Genomic DNA, 21,204 nt, shown 5'->3' with positions numbered 1-21,204 from the left:
CATTTCCAATGCCCCTCCCCCAAGTCCCTCCTCCCTACCTTTTATCTTAGCCTGCTTGGCACACCTTCCTCATTCCTGAAGAAGGGCTCATGCCGGAAACGTCGATTCTCCTGCTCCTTGGATGCAGCCTGACCTGCTGCGCCTTTCCAGCAACACATTTTCAGCTCCAAGGTCTCTCCCTAGGACCTTACCATTAAGTGTATAAGTCCTGCTAAGATTTGCTTTCCCAAAATGCAGCACCTAGCATTTATCTGAATTAAACCCCATCAGCCACTTCTCAGCCCATTGGCCCATCTGGTCCAGATCCTGTTGTAACCTGAGGTAACCCTCTTCGCTGTCCACTACATTTCCATCTGCAAACTTACTCACTGTACTACTTATGCTCGCATCCAAATCATTTATGTAAATGACAAAAAGTAGAGGACCCAGCACCACTCCTTGTGACACTCCACTGGTCACAGGCCTCCAGTCTGAGAAACAACCCTCCACCACCACCATCTGTCTTCTACCTTTGAGCCAGTTCTATATCCAAATGGCTAGTTCTCCCTGTATTCCATGAGATCTAACCTTGCTAATCAGTCTCTCATGGGGAACCTTGTTGAACGCCTTACTGAAATCCATATAGATCACATCTACCACTTTGCCCTCATCAATCCTCTTTGTTACTTCCTCAAAAAACTCAATCAAGTTTATGAGACATGATTTCCCACGCACAACGTCATGTTGACTGTCCCTAATCAGTCCTTGCCTTTCCAAATACATGTACATCCTGTCCCTCAGGATTTCATTAAACAACTTGCCCACCATCAATGTCAGGCTCACTGGTCTATAGCTCCCTGGCTTGTCCTTACCATCCTTCTTAAACAGGGGCACCACGTTAGCCAACCTCCAGTCTTCCAGCACCTCACCTGTGACTGTCGATACAAATATCTCAGCAAGAGGCCCAGCAATCATTTCTCTAGCTTCCCACAGAGTTCTCGGGTGTACCTGATCAGGTCCTGGGGATTTATCCACCTTTACCCATTTCAAGCAATATAGGTAGATCACAGAGTTAAGTAGCATAGATAGTAAATAATAGGTAAACAGCGGCAAAAACAAAAACACAGATACAGGCGAATGTTAAGAGTTTGTGAGTCCATTCGTTTTTCTAACAACAGGAGGGTAGAAACTGTTGCGAAACCGGCTGGTTGTGTGTGTTCAGGCTTCTGTACCTTCTCCCCGGTGGTAGAGGTTGTAGAAAAACATTGCCAGGGTGGGATGGATCTTTGAGAATGCTGGCGGCCTTTCCTTGACAGCGGGCCTGGTAGATGGATTCTATAGCTGGGAGGTTGGCCTTTGTGATTGTCCAGGCCAAATTCATCACTCTTTGTAACCCTCTCCAATCTTGAACGGTACAGTTGCCATACCAGGTAGTGATATATCTAGACAGAATGCTCTCGATGGTGCACCTATAAAAGTTGGCAAGGGTATTTGCTGTCTTGCCAAATTTCCTCAGCTGCCTGAGGAAGAAGAGACGTTATTGGGCCTTTGTAACCAGTGCGTCCACATGAAGATTCAAGAAAGCTTATTGTGGATGACCACTCCCAGGAGCTTGACACTCTCCACTTGTTCCACCTCTGTGCTGTTAATGTGTAGGGGGACATGAGTAGCATTCTGATGTAAGTCAATAATGAGTTCCTTGGTTTTGCTGGCATTGAGAGCTAGGTTGTTCTCAGTTCACCATTTTTCCAGGTTTTCCACCTTCCATCCATAGTCTGTTTCGTCGTCATCTGAGATTCGACCGACTATGGTGGTATCATCAGCGAATTTGTAAATGGTATTAGTCTGGTATTTGGCGATGCAGTCTTGGGTATACAGTGAGTACAGTAGGAGGCTGAGTACGCACCCCTGGGGGCTCCAGTGTTGAGTGTTAGTGAGGATGAAATATTGTCCCCAATCTTCATTGATTGTGGCCTGTGGGTCAGGAAACTGAGGATCCAGTTGCCGAGAGTGGGGCTTAGTTGGAGATCACTAAGTTTACTAATCAGTCTTGAGGGGATAATACTTTTGAAGGCTGAACTGTAGTCAATGAATAGGATTCTTACATAGCTGCTCTTGGTTATAAACCCCTATAAAGTCACCTCTCAGCCTCTGACACTCCAGAGAAAATAGCCCCAGTCTATTCAGCCCCTCCTGATAGCTCAAGCCCTCCTGACAACATTACTGTAAATCTTTTCTGCCTTTCAAGTTTTGCAACATCCTTCTGATAGAAGGGAAACCAGAATTGCACGCAGTGTTCCAATAATGGCCTCACTAATGTCCTGTACAGCTACAACATGACCTCCCAACTCCTACACTGGATTCACTGACCAATAAAGGCAAGCATACCAAATGCCTTCTTCACTATCCTATCTACCTGTGAATCTACTTTCAAGGAGCTATGAACCTGCATTCCAAGGTCTCTTTGTGCAGCAACACTCCCCAGGACTTTACCATTAACTGTATACATTCTGCCTTGATTTGCCTTCCCAAAAATGCACCACATCACATTTATCTAAATTAAACTCCATCTAGATAGAGTTCCTTGAAAGTGGAGTCACAGGTAGAAAGGATAATGAAGAAGGCATTTGGTATGCTTGCCTTTATTTGTCAGAGTATTGAGTATAGGAGTTGGGAGGTGATGTTGCGGCTGTACAGGACATTGGTTAGGCCGCTATTGGAATACTGAATGCAATTCTGGTCTCCCTGCTATAGGAAGGATGTTGCGAAACTTGAAAGGGTGCAGAAAAGAATTACAATGATGATGCCAGGGTTGGAGGGTTTGAGTATAGAGAGAGGCTGAACAGGCTGGGGCTGTTTTCTCTGGAGGGTCGGAGGCTGAGGGGTGACCTTATAGAAGCTTATAAAATCATTAGGGGCATGGATTGGATAAATGGACAAGGTTTTTTCCCCGGGGTGGGGGAGTTCAAAACTAGAGGACATAGGTTTAAGATAAGAGGGGAAAGATTTAGAAGGGACATAAATGGCAACTTTTTCACTCAGAGGGTGGTGTGTGTACGGAATGAGCTGCCAGAGTAAATGGTGGAGGCTGATACAATTACAACATTTAAAAGACATTTGGGTGGGTATATGAATAGGAAGGGTTTAGAGGGATATGGGCCAAATGCTGGCAAATGGTAAAAAATTAATTTAGGATATCTGGTCTAAATGGATGATTTGGACCAAAGGGTGTTTCTATGCTGTGTAACTCGATGATGCTATGATTCTATGATCTCTGGAGCAGGTGGAATTTGAACCTGGATCTTCTGATCTCTCGCTCAGAGGTAGGGACACTACCACTGTACAACAAGATCTTTTAGGGTAAAGTTGTTATAACAGAGTACTTAGACAAGTTTTGGTAATCAGACAGAGTCAGCATGGTTTTGTGTCTGGAAAATTGAGTTAACTATTTTTTTGAAGAAGTAACATGTGCCATGGATAAAGGTAACCATTGGATGTGCTGTGTTTAGATTTCCAGAAGGCAGTCTGTAAGGAACCACGGGGTAAAAACAAAGACTGCAGATGCTGGAAACCAGAGTCTAGATCAGAGTGGTGCTGGAAAAGCACAGCAGGTCAGGCAGCATCTGAGGAGCAGGAAAATCGACATTTCGGGCAAAAGCTCTTCATCAGGAATACAGGCAGAGTGCCTGAAGGGTGGAGAGATAAATGAGAGGAGGGTGGGGGTGGGGAGAAAGTAGCATAGAGTACAATAGGGGAAATGATTTATTTTGGCAGAAAGAATAAAAATGAAGCATATTACCTAATTGGTGAGAAATTGCAGAGTTCTGAGATGCAGTAAGATTTGTGTGTCCTTGTGCATGAATTGTGAAAAGCTAATATGTGAATAAAATAAATTTATCACAGACATGATTGCCTCTGCATGAATTCATGCTGACTTTGTGACTAAGTTTTTCTAAATACTCTGCTATTACATCCTTTATAATAAACGCTATTCATTTCCCAGTGACAGACGTTAAGGTAATGGCTCAGAGCTACCTGATTTTTGTCTTCTTCTGTTTTTAACTAAAGGTGTTACATTTCAATTTTCCAATCCTTTGGGACTTTTCTATAAGACTATTACCACTGCATCCACTATCTTTGCATCTACTTCGTTTAATATCTTAGGATGCATCCAATCAGGTCCAAGGGACTTATCAGCCCTTAACCACATAAGTTTACCACATTAAAACCATAAGACCATAAGACATAGGAGAGGGAGTAAGGCCATTCAGCCCATCGAGTCCACTCCGCCATTCAATCATGGCTGATGGGCATTTCAACTCCACTTACCCGCATTCTCCCCGGAGCCCTTAATTCCTTGTGACATCAAGAATTTATCAATCTCTGCCTTGAAGACATTTAGCGTCCCGGCCTCCACTGCACTCTGTGGCAATGAATTCCACAGGCCCACCACTCTCTGGCTGAAGAAATGTCTGTTCTGAATTTACCCCCTCTAATTCTAAGGCTGTGTCCATGGGTCCTAGTCTCCTCGCCTAAAGGAAACAATTTCCTAGTGCCCATCCTTTTCAAGCCATTACTTCCTCTCAAGTGATATTTATTGTGTCTATTTCCCCCCGCCCCCAAAAATCCACTTTAGCCCTTTGATTATTTAGCATTTTTGGAATTTTTTAGTTTACCGTGCAGACTAATACAAATACAAAGTACTTATTCAACTCTCCTGCCCTTTCCTAGCTCCCCATTATTGTTTCCCCAGCCTTAATCTCTAAAATCGCCATGTTCACTGTTATGTTTGTCTGCTTTTCATATATTTAAAGAAGCTCTTAATATCAGTTTTTATGTTATTAGCTAGTTTGACCTCAGCTATATTTTCCGTTTTCTTGGTTATCTTTTGTTGGCTTTTAAAACTTTCCCAGTTCTCTGAGTCACCACCAATCCTTGCCATATAATATGTTTTCTTTCATGCTGTCCTTAATTTCCTTGGTTAACCATGATTGGTTTTTGCTCTGCCTCGAATCCTTCTTAACCTCTAGGATATATCCTTGATGAGAGTCATGAAGTATTTTTTTAAAAATACCTGCCGTTGTTTATCAGTTATCTTTTCTGCTAAACTCCTTTCCCATCCACTCTAGCCAACTCTGCCTTCGTATCACAGTTGTTTCCGACTCCGGGTTTGTCACTCTCAATCTGAATGCCACATTCTACCATGTTATGGCCTCTGTTCCCAAGAGGATCTTTTATTTTGAGATAATTTATTAAACCTGGGCGGCACGGTGGCACAGTGGTTAGCACTGCTGCCTCACAGCGCCAGAGACCCGAGTTCAATTCCCGCCTCAGGTGACTGTCTGTGTGGAGTTTGCACATTCTCCCCGTGTCTGCGTGGGTTTCCTCCGGGTGCTCCGGTTTTCTCCCACAGTCCAAAAATGTGCAGGTTAGGTGAATTGGCCACGCTAAATTGCCCGTAGTGTTAGGTGCAGGGGTAAATGTAGGGGAATAGGTCTGGGAGGGAGCGCTTTGGCGGGTCGGTGTGGACTTGTTGGGCCGAAGGGCCTGTTTCCACACTGTAAGTAATCTAATCTAATCTAATTATATATATTAGCATTTCCAAACAAATCTGATCCCTAGATGTATCCATAATGTTATAAAACTGGTATGCAGGTACAGCATGGAATAAAGAGGACATTTTTGGCATTTTTTGCTTAAGGACTAATAAGTGTTGCTGCAACTCTACAAAACATTATTGAGACAGCACCTGGCGAATTGTGTACAATTTTGGTCCCTTACTTGAGGAGGGATGTAGTTGTATTTGAGGCAGTTCAGAGGAGGTTCTTTAGATTGATTCCAGAGATGAGGGGTTTATTCTATGAAAGAGATTGATTAGTGGAGTTTTGTAGAATGAGAGGAGATCTAACTGAGGTATAGAAGGTACTAAAGGGCATTGACAAAGTCGACTTAGAAAGGATGTTTCCTTGTGTGGGGCAATCTAGAATGAGAGGTTATAATTTTAGGGTAAAGGGAGCAGATTTAAAATAGAGATGAGGAGAAATTACTTCTCTCAAAATGTCACGAATCTATGAAATTCACTACCCCAGAGTGGAATGGATGCCGGTACTTTGAGTAAATTTAAGGAGGAGATAGATTTTTACAAGTAATGGGTTGAAGAGTAATAGAGAGCAGGCAACAAAGTGAAAAGTGGAATCTACTTGTGGATGTAATTGCAGAGTTTATGGAGATCCAATGGACATTGTTGATTTGGATTTTCAGAAGGTTTTTGACAAAGTCCACATAAGAAATTGCCGTGTAAAATTAAAGCACATGGAATTGGGGATAGTGTATTCAGATGAATGGAAAACTGGTTGGCTAACACGTACAAAGAGTAGAAATGAAATTTGATTGATCTTCAGCTTGCCCCCTTTACAGCAAGAACATCCTTTCTCAGATAAGGAAAGATAACAGTAAGTTTCTAATTAGCAGGCAGTGACTAGCCAGTACCAGAGGAATCAGTGCTTGGACTCCAGCTATTCAGAATGTGTATTAATGAGTTAGATGAGAGAAATGTAGTAGTTCCAAGGTCACAGACAACCATAAAACTGAGTGGCTGGGTAAGCTGTGAGGAGGATGCAGAGATGCTTCAGTGTGATTTGGACAAGCTGAATATGTGGGAGGATGCATGGCAGTTACTGTTTAATGTGTACAAATGTGAGGTCACCCACTTTGGTAGCAAGGCAGATTATTATCGAAATGACTATAAATTAAGTGAGGGGAATGTGTAATGGTACCTGGGTGTCCTTGTATATCAGTCATTGAAAATAAGCATGCTGGTGCAGCAAGTGATGAAGAAGGTTAATATCATGTTAGTGTTTATAGCAAGAGGATTTGAGTATGAGAACAGAGTCTTGGTGAGACCACATCTGGAGTATTTGTGTGCAGCTTTGGTCTGTTTATCTGAGGAAGGATGTTATTGCTATAGAGAGAGTGCAGTGAAGATTTACTCAACTGATTCCTGGGATGGCAGGACTGATGTAAGAGGAGCAGTTCAATTGCTTCGAACTACATTTGGTGGAGTTCAGATGAATGAGGAGGGATCTCATAGAAACCTATTAAATCCAAACAGGACTACACAGGCTAGGTGCAGGAAGGATGCTCCCAGTGGCAGGTGACTGTAGAACTAGGGGCCACAGTCTAAGAATATGGGGTAAACCATTCTTAGGACTGAGATGTGGATAAATTTCTTCACCCAGAAAGTGGTGAGCCTAGGGAGTATGATACCACAAACAGCAAACCATTAGACCAAAAGACCTTAAGACATAGGAGTAGAAGTAAGGCCATTCGGCCGATTAAGTCCACTCTGCCATTTTATCATGGCTCATGGATGTTTCAATTCCACTTACCGCACTCTCTCTGTAGCCCTCATTCCTCTTATTAGCTCTCTCTATAGCAAGATCAAGAATTTATCAATTTCTGCTTTGAAGACATTCAACATCCTGGCCTCCACTGCGCTCCATGGCAATGAATTCCACAGGCCCACCACTCTCTGGCTGAAGAAATGTTTTCTAATTTCTGTTCTAAATTGACCCCCTCTAATTTTTAAGCAGTGCCCATGGGTCCTAGTCTCCCTGCCTAACAGAAACAACTTCCCAGCATCCACCCTTTCTAAGCCATGCATTACCTTGTAAGTTTGTATTAGATCTCCCCTCAACCTTCTAAACTACAATGAATACAGTCCCAGGATCCTTAGCTGTTCATCATATGTTAGGCCTACCATTCCAGGGGTCATCCGTGTGAATCTCTGCTGCGGTCCAGTGCTGGTATGTTCTTCCTGAGGTGTGGGAAAATTGGACACAGTATTCTAAATGGGGCCTAACCAGAGCTTTATAAAGTCTCAGTAGCACATCACTGCTTTTATATTCCAACCCTCTTGAGATAAATGACAACATTACATTTGCTTTCTTAACCACAAACTCAACCTGCAAATCAACCTTTACAGAATCCTGGACTAGCACTCCCAGATCCCCTCGTACTTTTGCTTTATGAATTTTCTCACCATTTAAAAAATAGTCCATGCCTGTATTCTTTTTTTCAAAGTGCAAGACATTTCCTGGACCACTCTCCTAAACTGCCTAAATCTTTCTGCAGCCTCCCCACCTCCTCAGAACTACCTGCCTGTCCACCTAACTTCGTACCATCACCAGAATGCCCCCAGCCCCTTCATCCAGATCATTAATATATCAAGTGAACAGCTGCAGCCCCAACACTGAACCCTGCGGGACACCACTTGTCATCGGCTGTCATTTCTAAAAAGAACCTTTTATCCCAACTCTCTGCCTTCTGTCAGACAGCCAATCCTCAATCCATGCCAGTAGCTCACCTGGAACACCATGGGCCCTCACCTTATTCAGCAGCCTCCCGTGAGGCACCTTATCAAAGGCCTTTTGGAAGTCTAGATAGACCACATCCACTGGGTTTCCCTGGTCTAACCTACTTGTCACCTCTTCAAAGATTTCTAACAGGCTTGTTAGGCACAACCTCCCCTTACTAAATCCATGCAGAATTGTTCTAATTTGACCCTGCACTTCTTAGAATTTAGAAATTTCATCCTTAACGATGGATTCTAACGTTTTACCCACTACCGAGTTTAGGCTAATCAGCCCATAATTTACCATCTTTTGTTTTGATTCTTTCTTGAACAAGGGGGTTGCAACAGTGATTTTCCAATCATCTGGGACTTTTCCTGAGTCCAGTGATTTTTGAAAGATCACAACCAACGCCTCCTCTATTTCTTCAGCCACCTCCCTCTCAACTCTAGGTTGTAGCCCATCGGGGCCAGGAGATTTATCGATTTTTAGACCTTTTAGCTTTTCGAGCACTTTCTCTTTTGTAATGGCAACCATACTCAACTTAATTGTTGGGATATTACACGTGTCTTCCACTGTGAAGACTGACACAAAATACTTATTAAGTTCTTCAGCTATTTCCTTATCTCCCATCACTAGCCTTCCTGCATCAATGTGGAGCGGCCCAATTTCTACTTTTGCCTCTTGTTTGTTTCTTATGTATTGAAAGAAACTTTTACTATAATTTCTAATATTACTGGCTAGCTTACCTTCATAGTTGATCCTCTCCTTCCTTATTTCTCTCTTTGTTATCCTGTGTTTGTTTTTGTAGCCTTCCCAATCTTCTGATTTCCCAGTGCTCTTGGCCACTTTATATGCTCTCTCTTTTTCTATTGTACATTTCCTGACTTCTTGACAGTAAGTGAACTCACTAGGCCATGTGGCGACTAACCCTCTAAAAAATTCAACTCAACTCGAACGTAGTCAAGAAAGGGTAATATTCAGCTCAAAGGCTCGGTCATCCCAATATGTCATTGGAAGAAGTTTCTATTCTATTTAGTCCTGGATGTCAGATAAACAGTCTCATTTAGAGAAATGCAGGAATTGAGAAAGGTGCTGGTGAGGTAAGGCTGTGTGTTGTCAGCAGACGTGTGGCCTGCATTTCCATTCCTGAGACGAGACAAGACTAGACCTGAGATAATTAACGGGTCTGCAAACCCGACTTGGAGCAAAGTACTCCAGATAGTTGAAGTTTTGTCCTGATGGAGTTAATGATAAGTGGATTTGGACCTTCTAACCTCAGGAAAGATTTGTTGGCAATAAAAGGAGCCGCTGGGTGAGGAAGCAGGCTGTGAACTATCATTAAAAGAACTAAAACAAAAGCCATCTCTCCAGCCCTCACCCTTCACACTCCCTCAGCTCCCCTCTACACTGTCCATTCTCTGTCCATGCAGCACCATGCCCTCCATGACCCCTTGTACTGTCCACACTTACCTATGGCCTACAACTGAGCTGTCTCTTGGCCTCATATCTTATACTAGTCAATGCATGATTACCCAACGTAATGAAACAAAGAACTGCAGATGCTGGAGAGATCTGAAACATGTTCAGAACTTGCTGGTGAAAGTCAGAACAATTCTGATGAAGAGTCACCAGAATTGACACGTTAACTCTGCTTTCTTCCCACAAATGCTGCCAAACTTGCTGAGTTTCTCCAGCAATTTCTGTTTTTGTTTTCCACCAACCAACAAATGCCCCTTTTCCCATCCCATGCCAATGTGTAGCCCCTATGCTAAATTGGTGCAAACTCTTGCCTTCCTCTGCACCCCATCAACCATCTTTTCTTTGCACCATCGATGCCAATTCACACAGTATCCACCCACGGACTGACATCAGGACCTATGTGAAACAAGATGAAGTTCTAAGTATTTATTAACGATTACACTCATTCATAAAAAAAATCATTCACTCCCTTTTCATTCATTCAGGTGCTTAATCCATTATAAAAATAAGCATATTTAGAGATGTCAATCAAAATATGGGCCGATAGTTTGTCAAACAGGTCATGCATCACAAATCCCTTAATAAATGAAATAGCAAGAGCTGACTTTTATATTACATTACAGGTAATTATTTCAAAATATTAGAGGGCAGGCGAATTAATCACCATACTATTTTGACAGCTGCAATATGATTATCCCCTTATGCATGTTCATATCTGCTTCTAACAATCCCAAAGGACATCTTACTTTTCCCAAAGCTGTTCTTGGACCTATATTAAGGGTGACCTAATTATAATTAATATCTCTGGCAGCTTTACACCTTCGCCTAAAACGCGTGATGGCCACTGTTTTGATATCCAGTATTGGAATTGGATCTTCCTGAAGGCAGCACCACTTTAGCATGTGCATCTGCCACCATGGACCATGGATATAAAAACCATTTTGGCTAAGGTGGAGACCCTGTTTTGCATTATGAACAGTCAGACCTATGTTTTACATAATATCTCCAAAGGGAAGCATGTGAGTGAGAAATAAGAGGGGACCAAGGGTTGATCCTTTGGGACACCAGAGCTAATGGTGTAAGAGCAGGAAGACAAATTATACTCTGTCTATGGTTTGTGTAGATGAGAATAGAATCAAGCAAGTGCAGTCTCAGCATGATTGAGGAATATCGGAGCAGCCTGGTGTGATTCAGTGGGAATAGAGTCAAAGGAACTAGAGGTGGACAAGATTTAATTAAGATAGAGCATGAGGAGAGACAGGAGAGTCCAGAGTTAAGGCAAGGGACCTTTAGACAAAGGTGCAGTGAGTAGGATAGGCTGGGGAAAGGGTACTTGGAAAAGGAAATGTGCAAGGGGAAGTTAGACTTGGGTTGAAGGTGCTGTGTAATACTGTTGTCTCCAGCGGTTACTGATATTCAGCGTTGTCTGTAGGTAGAGATGATTCAGTGCTATGTTTAAGATCATGTGGAGCTGTCACTGACTAATGAATGTTTGCCTTCCAGGTAACAGCCCGCAACATTTTGGCCGTACTACCATTGCAAATGTCCCTGCAGAGTGAGTGAACACTGGCTGGTGGTGGCCATTGACTGACCACCTTCCAATTTGTCCACCCCTCCCTTCCCTTCCCATCCAGTGCCTGCTAACCTGTTCCAATCTTGTTGCCATTCTCTCTGCTCTTCCGCCTCCCTGCCCACAGCACCCTGCACCTCAATTGCAATGTCCACACCCAAGCCCCATCCTCTCCATCCCTCAGGCTGCTCCTCTGTATGCCCCTCTTCCTCAGACCCACGTTCTGATTCCTCCTCTCATGTATGATTACACTTGTTTTCCAGTGATCGACTGCTCTGGTTACACAGTATCTTTGCACTTCTTTACTTCATAGTAACTGTGATCTGCATGGGTCATCATTCTCTGCAGCTGGATTACAAAGACAATGAAAAGGTGAGTTTCAAACAGATGAACAGCTTGGTCTTTTGGAATGGGAGACACGAGGGAGTGAAGAATTAGCAACAGTGCCTGAAGTTACAGTTTGAAAACTTCCAAGAGCCCAGCATTCTGGAACTGAATGCCAGAATTCCTCTCCTTACAAAAAAATCATCCAGTCCTTCCAGTCCTTCTATATATGGATTTTAGTAAGGCGTTTGATAAGGTTCCCCATGGTAGGCTACTGCAGAAAATACGGAGATATGGCATTGAGGGTGAGTTGGAGGTTTGGATTAGGAATTGGCTGGATGGAAGAAGACAGAGGGTAGTAGTTGATGGCAAAGTTTCTTCATGGAGTGCCGTCACTAGCGGTGTTCCGCAAGGATCTGTTTTGGGACCATTGCTGTTTGTCATTTTTATAAATGACCTGGAAGAGGGGTTAGAAGGTTGGGTGAGCAAGTTTGCGGATGACACGAAAGCCGGAGGAGTTGTTGACAGTGAGGAAGCATGTGGCAGGTTACAGCAGGATATAGAGAAGCTGCAGAGCTGGGCAGAAAGGTGGCAGATGGAATTCAATGTACCTAAGTGCGAGGTGATTCACTTTGGGAAGAATAACAAAAAGATGGGGTACTGGGCTAATGGTCGGATACTTGGTAGTGTGGATGAGCAGAGGGATCTTGGTGTCCATGTACACAGATCTCTGAAAGTTGCCACCCAGGTAAATAGTGCGGTGAGGAAGGCATATGGCGTACTGGCTTTTATTGGTAGAGGAATTGAGTTCCGGAGTCCTGAGGTCATGATGCAGTTGTATAAGACTCTGGTGCGGCCGCATCTGGAATATTGTGTGCAGTTTTGGTTGCCATACTATAGGAAGGATGTGGAGGCACTGGAACGGGTGCAGAGGAGGTTTACCAGGATGTTGCCTGGTATGGAAGGAAGATCGTATGAGGATAGACTGAGACACTTGGGGCTGTTTTCATTAGAGAAAAGAAGGTTTAGGGGTGACTTGATTGAGGTGTACAAGATGATTAGGGGGTTAGATAGGGTTGACAGTGTGAACCTTTTCCCGCGTATGGAGTCGGGTATTACAAGGGGGCATAGCTTTAAATTAAGGGGGGGTAGATATAGGACTGAAGTTAGGGGTAGGTTCTTCACTCAGCGAGTCGTAAGTTCATGGAATGCCCTGCCAGCAGCAGTGGTGGACTCTCCCTCTTTATGGGCATTTAAGCGGGCATTGGATAGGTATATGGAGGATAGTGGGTTAGTATAGGTTAGGTGGGCTTGGATCGGCGCAACATCGAGGGCCAAAGGGCCTGTACTGCGCTGTATTCTTCTATGTACCCTGTAGTAATTAATTCCACAAACCTATTTGATGTAAAATGTTACTTAAATTACCTTTTTTCTTTTGACACTTATTTATCCCTTTCTTAAATACACTCAATAACTTATGCGACAATGACCTCCATAGACTCGCCACCCTGTGACTGAAGAAATTCTTTCTCATCTCAATTCTAATGGGTCGTCCCTTCACTGTGCCCTTGGGTCTTAGTTTCTCCTAATGGTGAAAACATCTTCTCCACGCTGATTCTTTCCAGACCTCTCAGTATTCTGGGTTTGTTGCTGAGAAAGCAGTGGACTGTGTTCATTGGGTGCTCGTTCTTTTTGAATATATTGTATAGGTGATTTTCATCTGCTCTTCATAGTTCCTCTGTGCTGTAGTGTGTTTCTATGAGCCACTACCAAAGAACGGGTACCTGATGAACGCAGTCCGCTAGTTTCTCAGCAACAAAGCTAAACAAGCAGACAAAACAAGTCCAGAAACCCTAGCCACTCTCCCCTACATCTCAAAAATGACTGCCCGACTACTCAGACCTCTTGGCATCATCAAACAAGCAAAACTAATATCATTTTCAAAATACCGTGCAAGAACTGTAATGAACACTAAATTTGACAAACAGGCAGAAAACTAGCCACTAGGATACATGAACACCAAATAGCCACAAAAAGACATGACCCTCTCTCACTAGTATCCTTACATACAGATGAGGAAGGATACCACTTCGACTGGGACAACACATCCAGCCTAGGACAAGTCAAACAGAGACACGCACGAGAATTCCTAAAAACGTGGCTCTCCAACCGGAACTCTATCAACAAACACACTGACTTGGACCCCATTTAACACCCTCTGAGAAAAAGAACAGAAAATGATGTCTTCACAGGAAATGATGTCATTCATCAGAAATTACATTGCCAGCCCAAGGAAATCTAAACACATAAATATAAAACGGGCCACACCACCAGTGCTTCATCCGGAGGCTCAGTAATGATGTTACTGTGTATGGTGACGAAACGTCTGAAAATAGACCTTCCAGCTCAGCGAACAAACCTATGTCCAGAATCTCAACCTGAGCTACAAGTCTTCTCAAAACTCGATAACTATATTCTGCGTTCTGTTCTGATTCCCTGATGTACTAAAGTAAGGTGTGATTTGTCAGGTTAGCACGCAAAACAGTACCTTTCACTGTATCTCGGTGTATGTGACAATAATAAATCAAATAAAATCATCTTCCCTGCTCAGCTACCCTTACAGACAGCTCTGGCCAGGTGCTATCTCGTGTCCTTGTAGTCACCTTTACTCAGTTGTAACATCGTTGCATCTGGTTCCAGCTTCTCCATCTCAAACTGCAGGGTGAATTGTATCATATTATGGTCACTGCCCCTTAGGGGTTCCTGAACCTTTGGCCTCCTAATCCAGTTTATCTCATTACATATCAACAAATTCAGAATTCCCTGTTGCCTACTGGGCTCCACCACAAGCTGTTTTCTTCCTGGTTCCCCATTTGAATCGAGGGGTTATTTTTGCTAATTTCAATCTCATGGGTGTATTTCCTGAATCTAGGGTCTGAAACTTGATCAGCCACCTCGGTTAAGACTCTAGAATGATGTCCATATGAACTTGGTAACTTGTCAGCCACAGTGCAGATCAAATGGCTGAGTACCACTACCCTCATGATTGTAATTTTGCTAAATTCATCTCCCCCTTCACTTTGTGTATCCTCCATAGTGAAGACAGAATCAAAATATTTGTAGATCTCATGTACCTTTTTTTTATTATCGACCATGAACTCCCCACTCTCACTCTCTGGAGGACCAACATTCATTTTACTAGCATTTTTCCATGTTGATTGCCAGTAGAAACTCTTGCTATCTGCTTTTACATTGGTAGCTAATTTCCTTTGAACCACTAGTTTCTTCCTCCTGATTAACCTTTTATTCATTCTCTTCTGGTCATCATTTCATGCCCATAGTTGCCCTTAACTAAGTTTAAATTGCTAGTCTTAGTCCCAGTCTTCTCCTGTTCAAACTGGAATTAAAGTTCAGTTATTTCAGTCGTTGCTATCTCAAGGAGCCTTAACGCTGGGGTCATTAATTAATTCTGTCTCATTACACAATACTGAGTCCAATATAACCTGCTCTCTGGTTAGTTCCAAAATGTGCTGTAAGAAACTGTCTTGAAAACATTTTAGGAACTTCTCAATTAAGCTGCTACTGAAATCTGATTTTTCAAATTTATATGTGGATTAAGATGATTTATGATTATTGTTGATCCTGTATTGTAATCACCCAGTATTTATTTTTGTGCACCTCGTCCTGAATTGTGGTCACTGTTAGGGGGCCTGTATACTACCTCCACTAGTGACTTGTTTCTCCTATTATTTCTGATCTCCAGACAAACCGTTTCTACATCCTGATTTCCTGAACCAAAGTCATCTCCAACTATTGCAGAAGTACCATCATTGATTAATAGTGCTAACCCATCACTTTTACCTAGTTTTCTGTTCTTCTTAAATGTCATATATCCCTCATTATTCAGGACCCAATCCTTGTTATCCTACTGCCCCATCTCTGTAATAACTATCATATTTATTTACTTCCCTGGGCACTATCCATTTATTTACTTTGTTTTAAACTTCAGTCTTCCCTGTCAGCAGATGTGTCTAAGGCCAAAGGGCATAATTTTAAGTGAGGAGTAACTGGTTAGAGAAGATCTGAGGAAAGTGCTTTCCATCCCGAGTGTGGTAGACGTATGGTACATGCTGCTTGAGAGGTTGGTAGAGGCAGGTACCCTTGAAACATTTAAGAAGCATATGGACAAGGACTTAAAATGCCAGGGCACAGGAGGCTATGGACTAAGTGCAGGGAAATGGAATTAGGATAGTTTAGTGTTTATTGGTTGGCTTGGACATGGTGGGCCAAAGGGCCTGTTTCTGTGCTCTATTATGCATATTCAGATGTAGAACCTTTAGTTTTTTTTCTGTTGTCTTTGTAATATCTAATTGTTGGTACAATGCTAGCTTTTTTTTCTCTGCCCTGCTTGCCATTCCCTGACCCTCATTTCCATATTACTGTTTTCCTGTCTGTGATCTACCACACCTTTCTACATTAGATCCCTTTCCGCTAGTATTTAGTTTTAAACCCTCACTCCTTCCCTTGTTATGCAATTTGTAAGAACGTGGTACAGCTCCCACTTTCCCAGGACGGGTGTCAGTGGCTCATGCGCTGGAACCCATTTCTCTCACACTAGGCTTTGAGGCACAAACCTAGCCTGTCCAACCTTTCATCATAAAATAAGGTGGGGGGGCACAGTGGCTCAATGATTAGCAATGCTACTTCACAGCGCCAGGTACACACGTTCAATTCCAGCCTAGGGCAACTGTCTGTGTGGAGTTTGCACATTTACCCCGTGTCTGCGTGGGTTTCCTTTGGGTGCTCTGGATTCCTCCCATAATCCAAAGATGTGCAGGTTAGGTGAGTTGGCCATGCTAAATTGCCCATAGTGTTCAGGGGTGTGTAGGTTAGGTGCATTAGTTAGGGGTAAATGTAGAGCAATGAGGTCTGGGTGGGTTACTCTTTGGAGGGTCGGTATGGACTTGTTGGGCTGAAGGGCCTATTTGCACACTGTAGGGATTCTATAAACCCTCTCAGGTATGAATCTGGCAAACCTTCCCTGAACAGCTGTCAAACCCTTACATTCTTCCTTAAATGAGGTAATCAATAATGTGCACAGTATTCCAAATGCACTCTGAGGCTTGGTTTGGTTTTGGAGATCCCTGGGGAGTTGGAGTTTTTGATGTGGCTAGCCTGGATCTGTGGGAATTTTGGTTTGGTGTCTTCTGGAGGATTCAAGTCTTCTGTATTCTAACTGTGGTATTTCTCCTCTGTAGGTGGCCAGAACACTGATGATCTCACAAATCCCAAAGGACATCACAGACACAAATCTCATTATTAAACATTTCCAGTGAGTAATAAAGTTCTATATTTGTTCATAACCAGAGCAAGGCCTGAACAGAGGTTGCTGAGAGTGTACAAGTGTGAGTTAGAGTATCCATGTGTTTGCAGTTATCTAGACTTTCATCGAGTTTCTTCAATAAAATCAGAAATAACTTGTTTATTGTAAACAAACTAAGTCTAAACTAAGTGGAAAATGTGGTGAGCTACTAAGCTACTACTTAAATTTAAACAATATACTCTTATTCCCCAACACATATTCATACAACGGATAAGACAATGCAGCTCTGCAGAGATCTTATGCATTTTAAAAAAGCAAATGAATAAACACCCTGAGGTGGTGAAGGCTCTGACTTCAAAGGAGAAATAAAAGTTGGACTCACATTGTCCAGTTGATTTCCAGTCATCACCATCACAATGTAAGATCGCCGGCATCTTCCAACCAGAATTAAAAACCAAAAAAACTGTGGGTGCTGGAAATCAGAAACAAAAACAAACTGCTGGAAAATCTCAGCAGGTCTGGCAGCATCTGTGGAAAGAAATCAGAGTTAATTCTTTAGAATGAAGAACAAAGGTTCTGAAGAAGGGTCACTGGACCTGAAATGTTAACTCTGATTTCTCTTCACAGATGCTGCCAGACCTGCTGAGATTTTCCAGCAATTTCTGTTTTTGTTTCTTCAAACCAGGCTTCAGTTCAGATGAGAAATAATTAGAAATCTTGATATTTGACTTCATCAGGTTCTTACAATATTTCAGCCATGAGACATCTTTACAGCTGATCCTGATTTAGGGTTTTCTGCTGTTTTTCAGAACAGTCAGAGACTGAACTCTCAAGTCTGGAGGACTTTCATCAACTGACTCACCTAGGCCAGTTGGAAAACACAGTAACTGGAGTCCAGAGGCTGTTCCTAAACAGCCTTCAGCACAGGGACCCTTCCACGAATTGACCTAGTAATTAAACAATAAAACTGGATGTAGCTGTCGGCCTTTCTGCCCTTTGAGCCTGTTCCATTCAATATGATCATGGCTGATCGTGTATCTCAACATCATAGTTCTGCTTTCTCTCCATACGCATTGGTGCCCTTAATTTTAAAAAAAATCATTAATCTCTTTCTTGAATATATTTAGTGACTTGGCCTTCACAACCTTCTGTGGTGTGAAGGACTGCAAAGAAAGACCTTTGCACATATGTGCCCACTTTGGTTCTTGAGGGGCGCTAATCTCTCTCTAGTTACTCTTTTTCCTTTAATATACTTAAGGAATCTCTTTGGATTCATCCTAATCTTCTCAACCAAGGCTATCTTGTGCCCCCTTTTCACCCTCCTGATTTGCTTCTTCAGTAAACTCCTGTATTTCCTATACACCTCCTGAGATTCCCTTGATCCCAGTTCCCTAGTCCTGAGACATGCCTCCTTTTTTCTGGTCAAAGCCTCAATATCCCTTGTCATCCAGGGTTCCCTTTCAACCTTGTCCTTCAACCCTCACAGGAACATGTAGACCTTGAATTCTAGCTATCTTACGTTTAATGGCCTCCCACTTGCCAAAGGTTTTACCTGCAAACAAACTATACCAATCAACCCCTGCAAGCTCCTGTCTAATTTCATCAAAATTCTTTTAGCTCCAGTTTTGAACTTGAATCTGTGGAAACATCAAACAATGATTAGTTGGGGTCTGTGATTTTGTGCTTTTGTGCCTGCGTGACTGAGACAGATATTTGTTCAGGTTCATTCACTGTATTTCTGTGGTATTCCAATGTACTGGATGAGTTTTTAGTAAGAAGTTACCAAAGTTTTGCAAAGTGGAATGAAATATTGTCAGCTTCTGATATGGCGGTTTCTCTTGTTTCAGTGAAGCGTACCCCAGTTGTACGGTGACAGATGTGCAATTCTGCTTTGATGTTCGAGCATTGATGAAACTGGACTCTGAAAGGTATCAAACTATATGTGCTGAACATTGACAAGAGCTGACCACTGAATCCATAGCAAAATACTGCACATGCTGAAAACCTGAAATGAAAACACAAAATACTGCAAATACCCAGCAGGCCAACAGACCAGTTGCTGTATGTTTCTGTTTTTTATTCCAGTATTGTCACCCCACTGGCCCACACATTCTGGAAATTATTCTTTCCCCATGACAGGTCAACCAGACACCTTCCTCCATAAAAAAACCTATTAGACCCCTTCCATGGGGTGAGCATGTAAATGGTGAGGAGGTGAAATCGTATGTGAGTCTTCCCAGTTTGAGGATTTGAGTACAGAAGCAGGGATGTCTTACTGCAATTATAGAGTGCCTTAGTGAGACCATGCTTGAAGTACTGTGTGCAGCTTTGTCTCCTTATCTAAGGATGGATGTTCTGGGTAAAGAGGGATTACAACATAGCATTACCAGACTGATTCTTGAGATGGTGGGAATTCTCAATTCATTTTTAACAGCCTAACCAGTTTTATTTGTGGATATGAGAATAATATTACTTAGCGTTTCTCTGAGATCCTTTGCATTCTTTTAAACTCCAGTGAATACAGTCCAAGCTCTCTTCAATGTCAGTACCACAAACTTTTGCCCAATCTATGTGCAGATTAAAGTCACCCATAATTGCAGCTGTGCCTTTATTCTAATTTCCTGTTTTTTGCCTTCCCCAATGTCACTACTACAGTTTGGGGTCTATGTACAACCCTCACTCCTATCTGCCTCTTTGGTTTTTTGAGCTCTACTCATACACATTCCACTTCACCAGAGCTAATATCCTTCCTCAAATTATTATAATTTACCTTTCAACCAACAACGCTACCCACCTCCTTTTCCTTTTTGTTGGTCCTTCGAAAAAGCTGAAATCAGTTCCCATCGCTGGTGACCTTATAACCTTTATAAATCCCAATTATATCATATTGTTCATATCTGTTTGTGTGATTAATTCATTCACTTCATTGAGAGTGCTCCATGCATTAAGATATAAGGCCTTAAGTCTTGTCTCTTTAACATTCTCGGCGCCCTTCATATTATATGCAACAACATGTTATTTGCTGCAAATGGAGGCCGCTGATTCACGAGGTAAGTCTTTAAGAGAGAAGTATATCTTCCTCGCAGCCTCCAGTCTGCTCTCTCACCACTCCCACTGCTGCAGATGGATGACTTACCAGGGGAAAGCCACAGCAGCCAGGTTTCTGGCTCTGTGACTCAGAAGGGAAGGGGGAAGAATAGGAAAGCAATAGTGATAGGAGATTCAATGGTGAGAGGAACAGACAGGAAATTCTGTGGTCGCAAACGAGACTCCCGGATGGTGTGTTGCCTCCTGGGTGCCAGGGTCAGGGATGTCTCAGATCAAGTTTACAGAATTCTTAAGGGGTGGGAGAGCAGACAGAAATCAGTATTTACTGTGAAAAAGAAAGCAATGGAAGATATAGAATTAAGGGAAATAGATGGTGACATCTTGAAAAATGTCCATATTACAGAGGAGTAAGTGCTGGATGTTTTGAAACACAAAGTTGGATAAATCCCCAGGACCTGATCAGGTGTACCCGAGACCTCTGTGGGAAGCTAGAGAAGTGATTGCTGGGCCTCTTGCTGAGATATTTGTATCATCGGTAGTCACAGGTGAGGTGCCGGTAGACTGGAGGTTGGCTAACGTGGTGCCACTGTTTAAGTAGGGCGGTAAGGAAAAGCCAGGGAACTATAGACCAGTAAGTCTGACACGGTGGTGGGCAAGTTGTTGGAGGGAATCCTGAGGGACAGGATGTACATGTATTTGGAAAGGTAAGGACTGATTATGGATAGAGATCAGAGTGGTGCTGGAAAAACACAGCAGGTCAGACAGCATCCGAGGAGCAGGAAAATCAACGTTTCAGGCAAAAGCCCTTCATCAGGAATGGAGGCATGGAGCTTCCAGGGTGGAGAGATAAAATCCCCCTGATTAGGGATAGTCAACAAGGCTTTGTGCATGAGAAATCATGTCTCACAAACTTGATTGAGTTTTTTGAAGAAGTAACAAAGAGGATTGATGAGGTCAGAGCAGTAGATGTGATCTATATGGACTTCAGTAAGGCATTCGACAAGGTTCCATGGGAGACTGGTTAGCAAGGTTAGATCTCACGGAATACAGGGAGAACTAGCCATTTGGATACAGAACTGGCTCAAAGGTAGAAGACAGAGGGTGGTGGTGGAGGGTTGTTTTTCAGA

The 21,204-nt window shown here is 42.7% G+C and overlaps 1 protein-coding gene across 4 annotated transcripts in view; it reads left to right on the top strand.

Annotated features, from left to right (window-relative positions):
• Window positions 1–21,204, top strand: part of tmem63c (transmembrane protein 63C) — a 312,913-nt gene that overhangs the window by 93,568 nt on the left and 198,141 nt on the right. For 3 of the 4 annotated variants that reach the window (XM_043701473.1, XM_043701472.1, XM_043701470.1), the window contains 4 exons: window positions 11,316–11,367; window positions 11,646–11,754; window positions 16,965–17,038; window positions 18,877–18,957. In XM_043701473.1, coding sequence (XP_043557408.1) covers window positions 11,316–11,367; window positions 11,646–11,754; window positions 16,965–17,038; window positions 18,877–18,957 — 316 coding nt within the window. The remainder of the gene's footprint in view (window positions 1–11,315; window positions 11,368–11,645; window positions 11,755–16,964; window positions 17,039–18,876; window positions 18,958–21,204) is intronic. The other variant, XM_043701474.1, reaches the window with a different exon arrangement.

Source organism: Chiloscyllium plagiosum, chromosome 12, assembly GCF_004010195.1.
Source record: "Chiloscyllium plagiosum isolate BGI_BamShark_2017 chromosome 12, ASM401019v2, whole genome shotgun sequence".
NCBI classification, from domain to species: Eukaryota; Metazoa; Chordata; class Chondrichthyes; order Orectolobiformes; family Hemiscylliidae; genus Chiloscyllium; species Chiloscyllium plagiosum.
The sequence above is the reverse complement of the archived record's forward strand: the minus strand, read 5'-3'. Positions and strand labels throughout refer to the sequence as shown.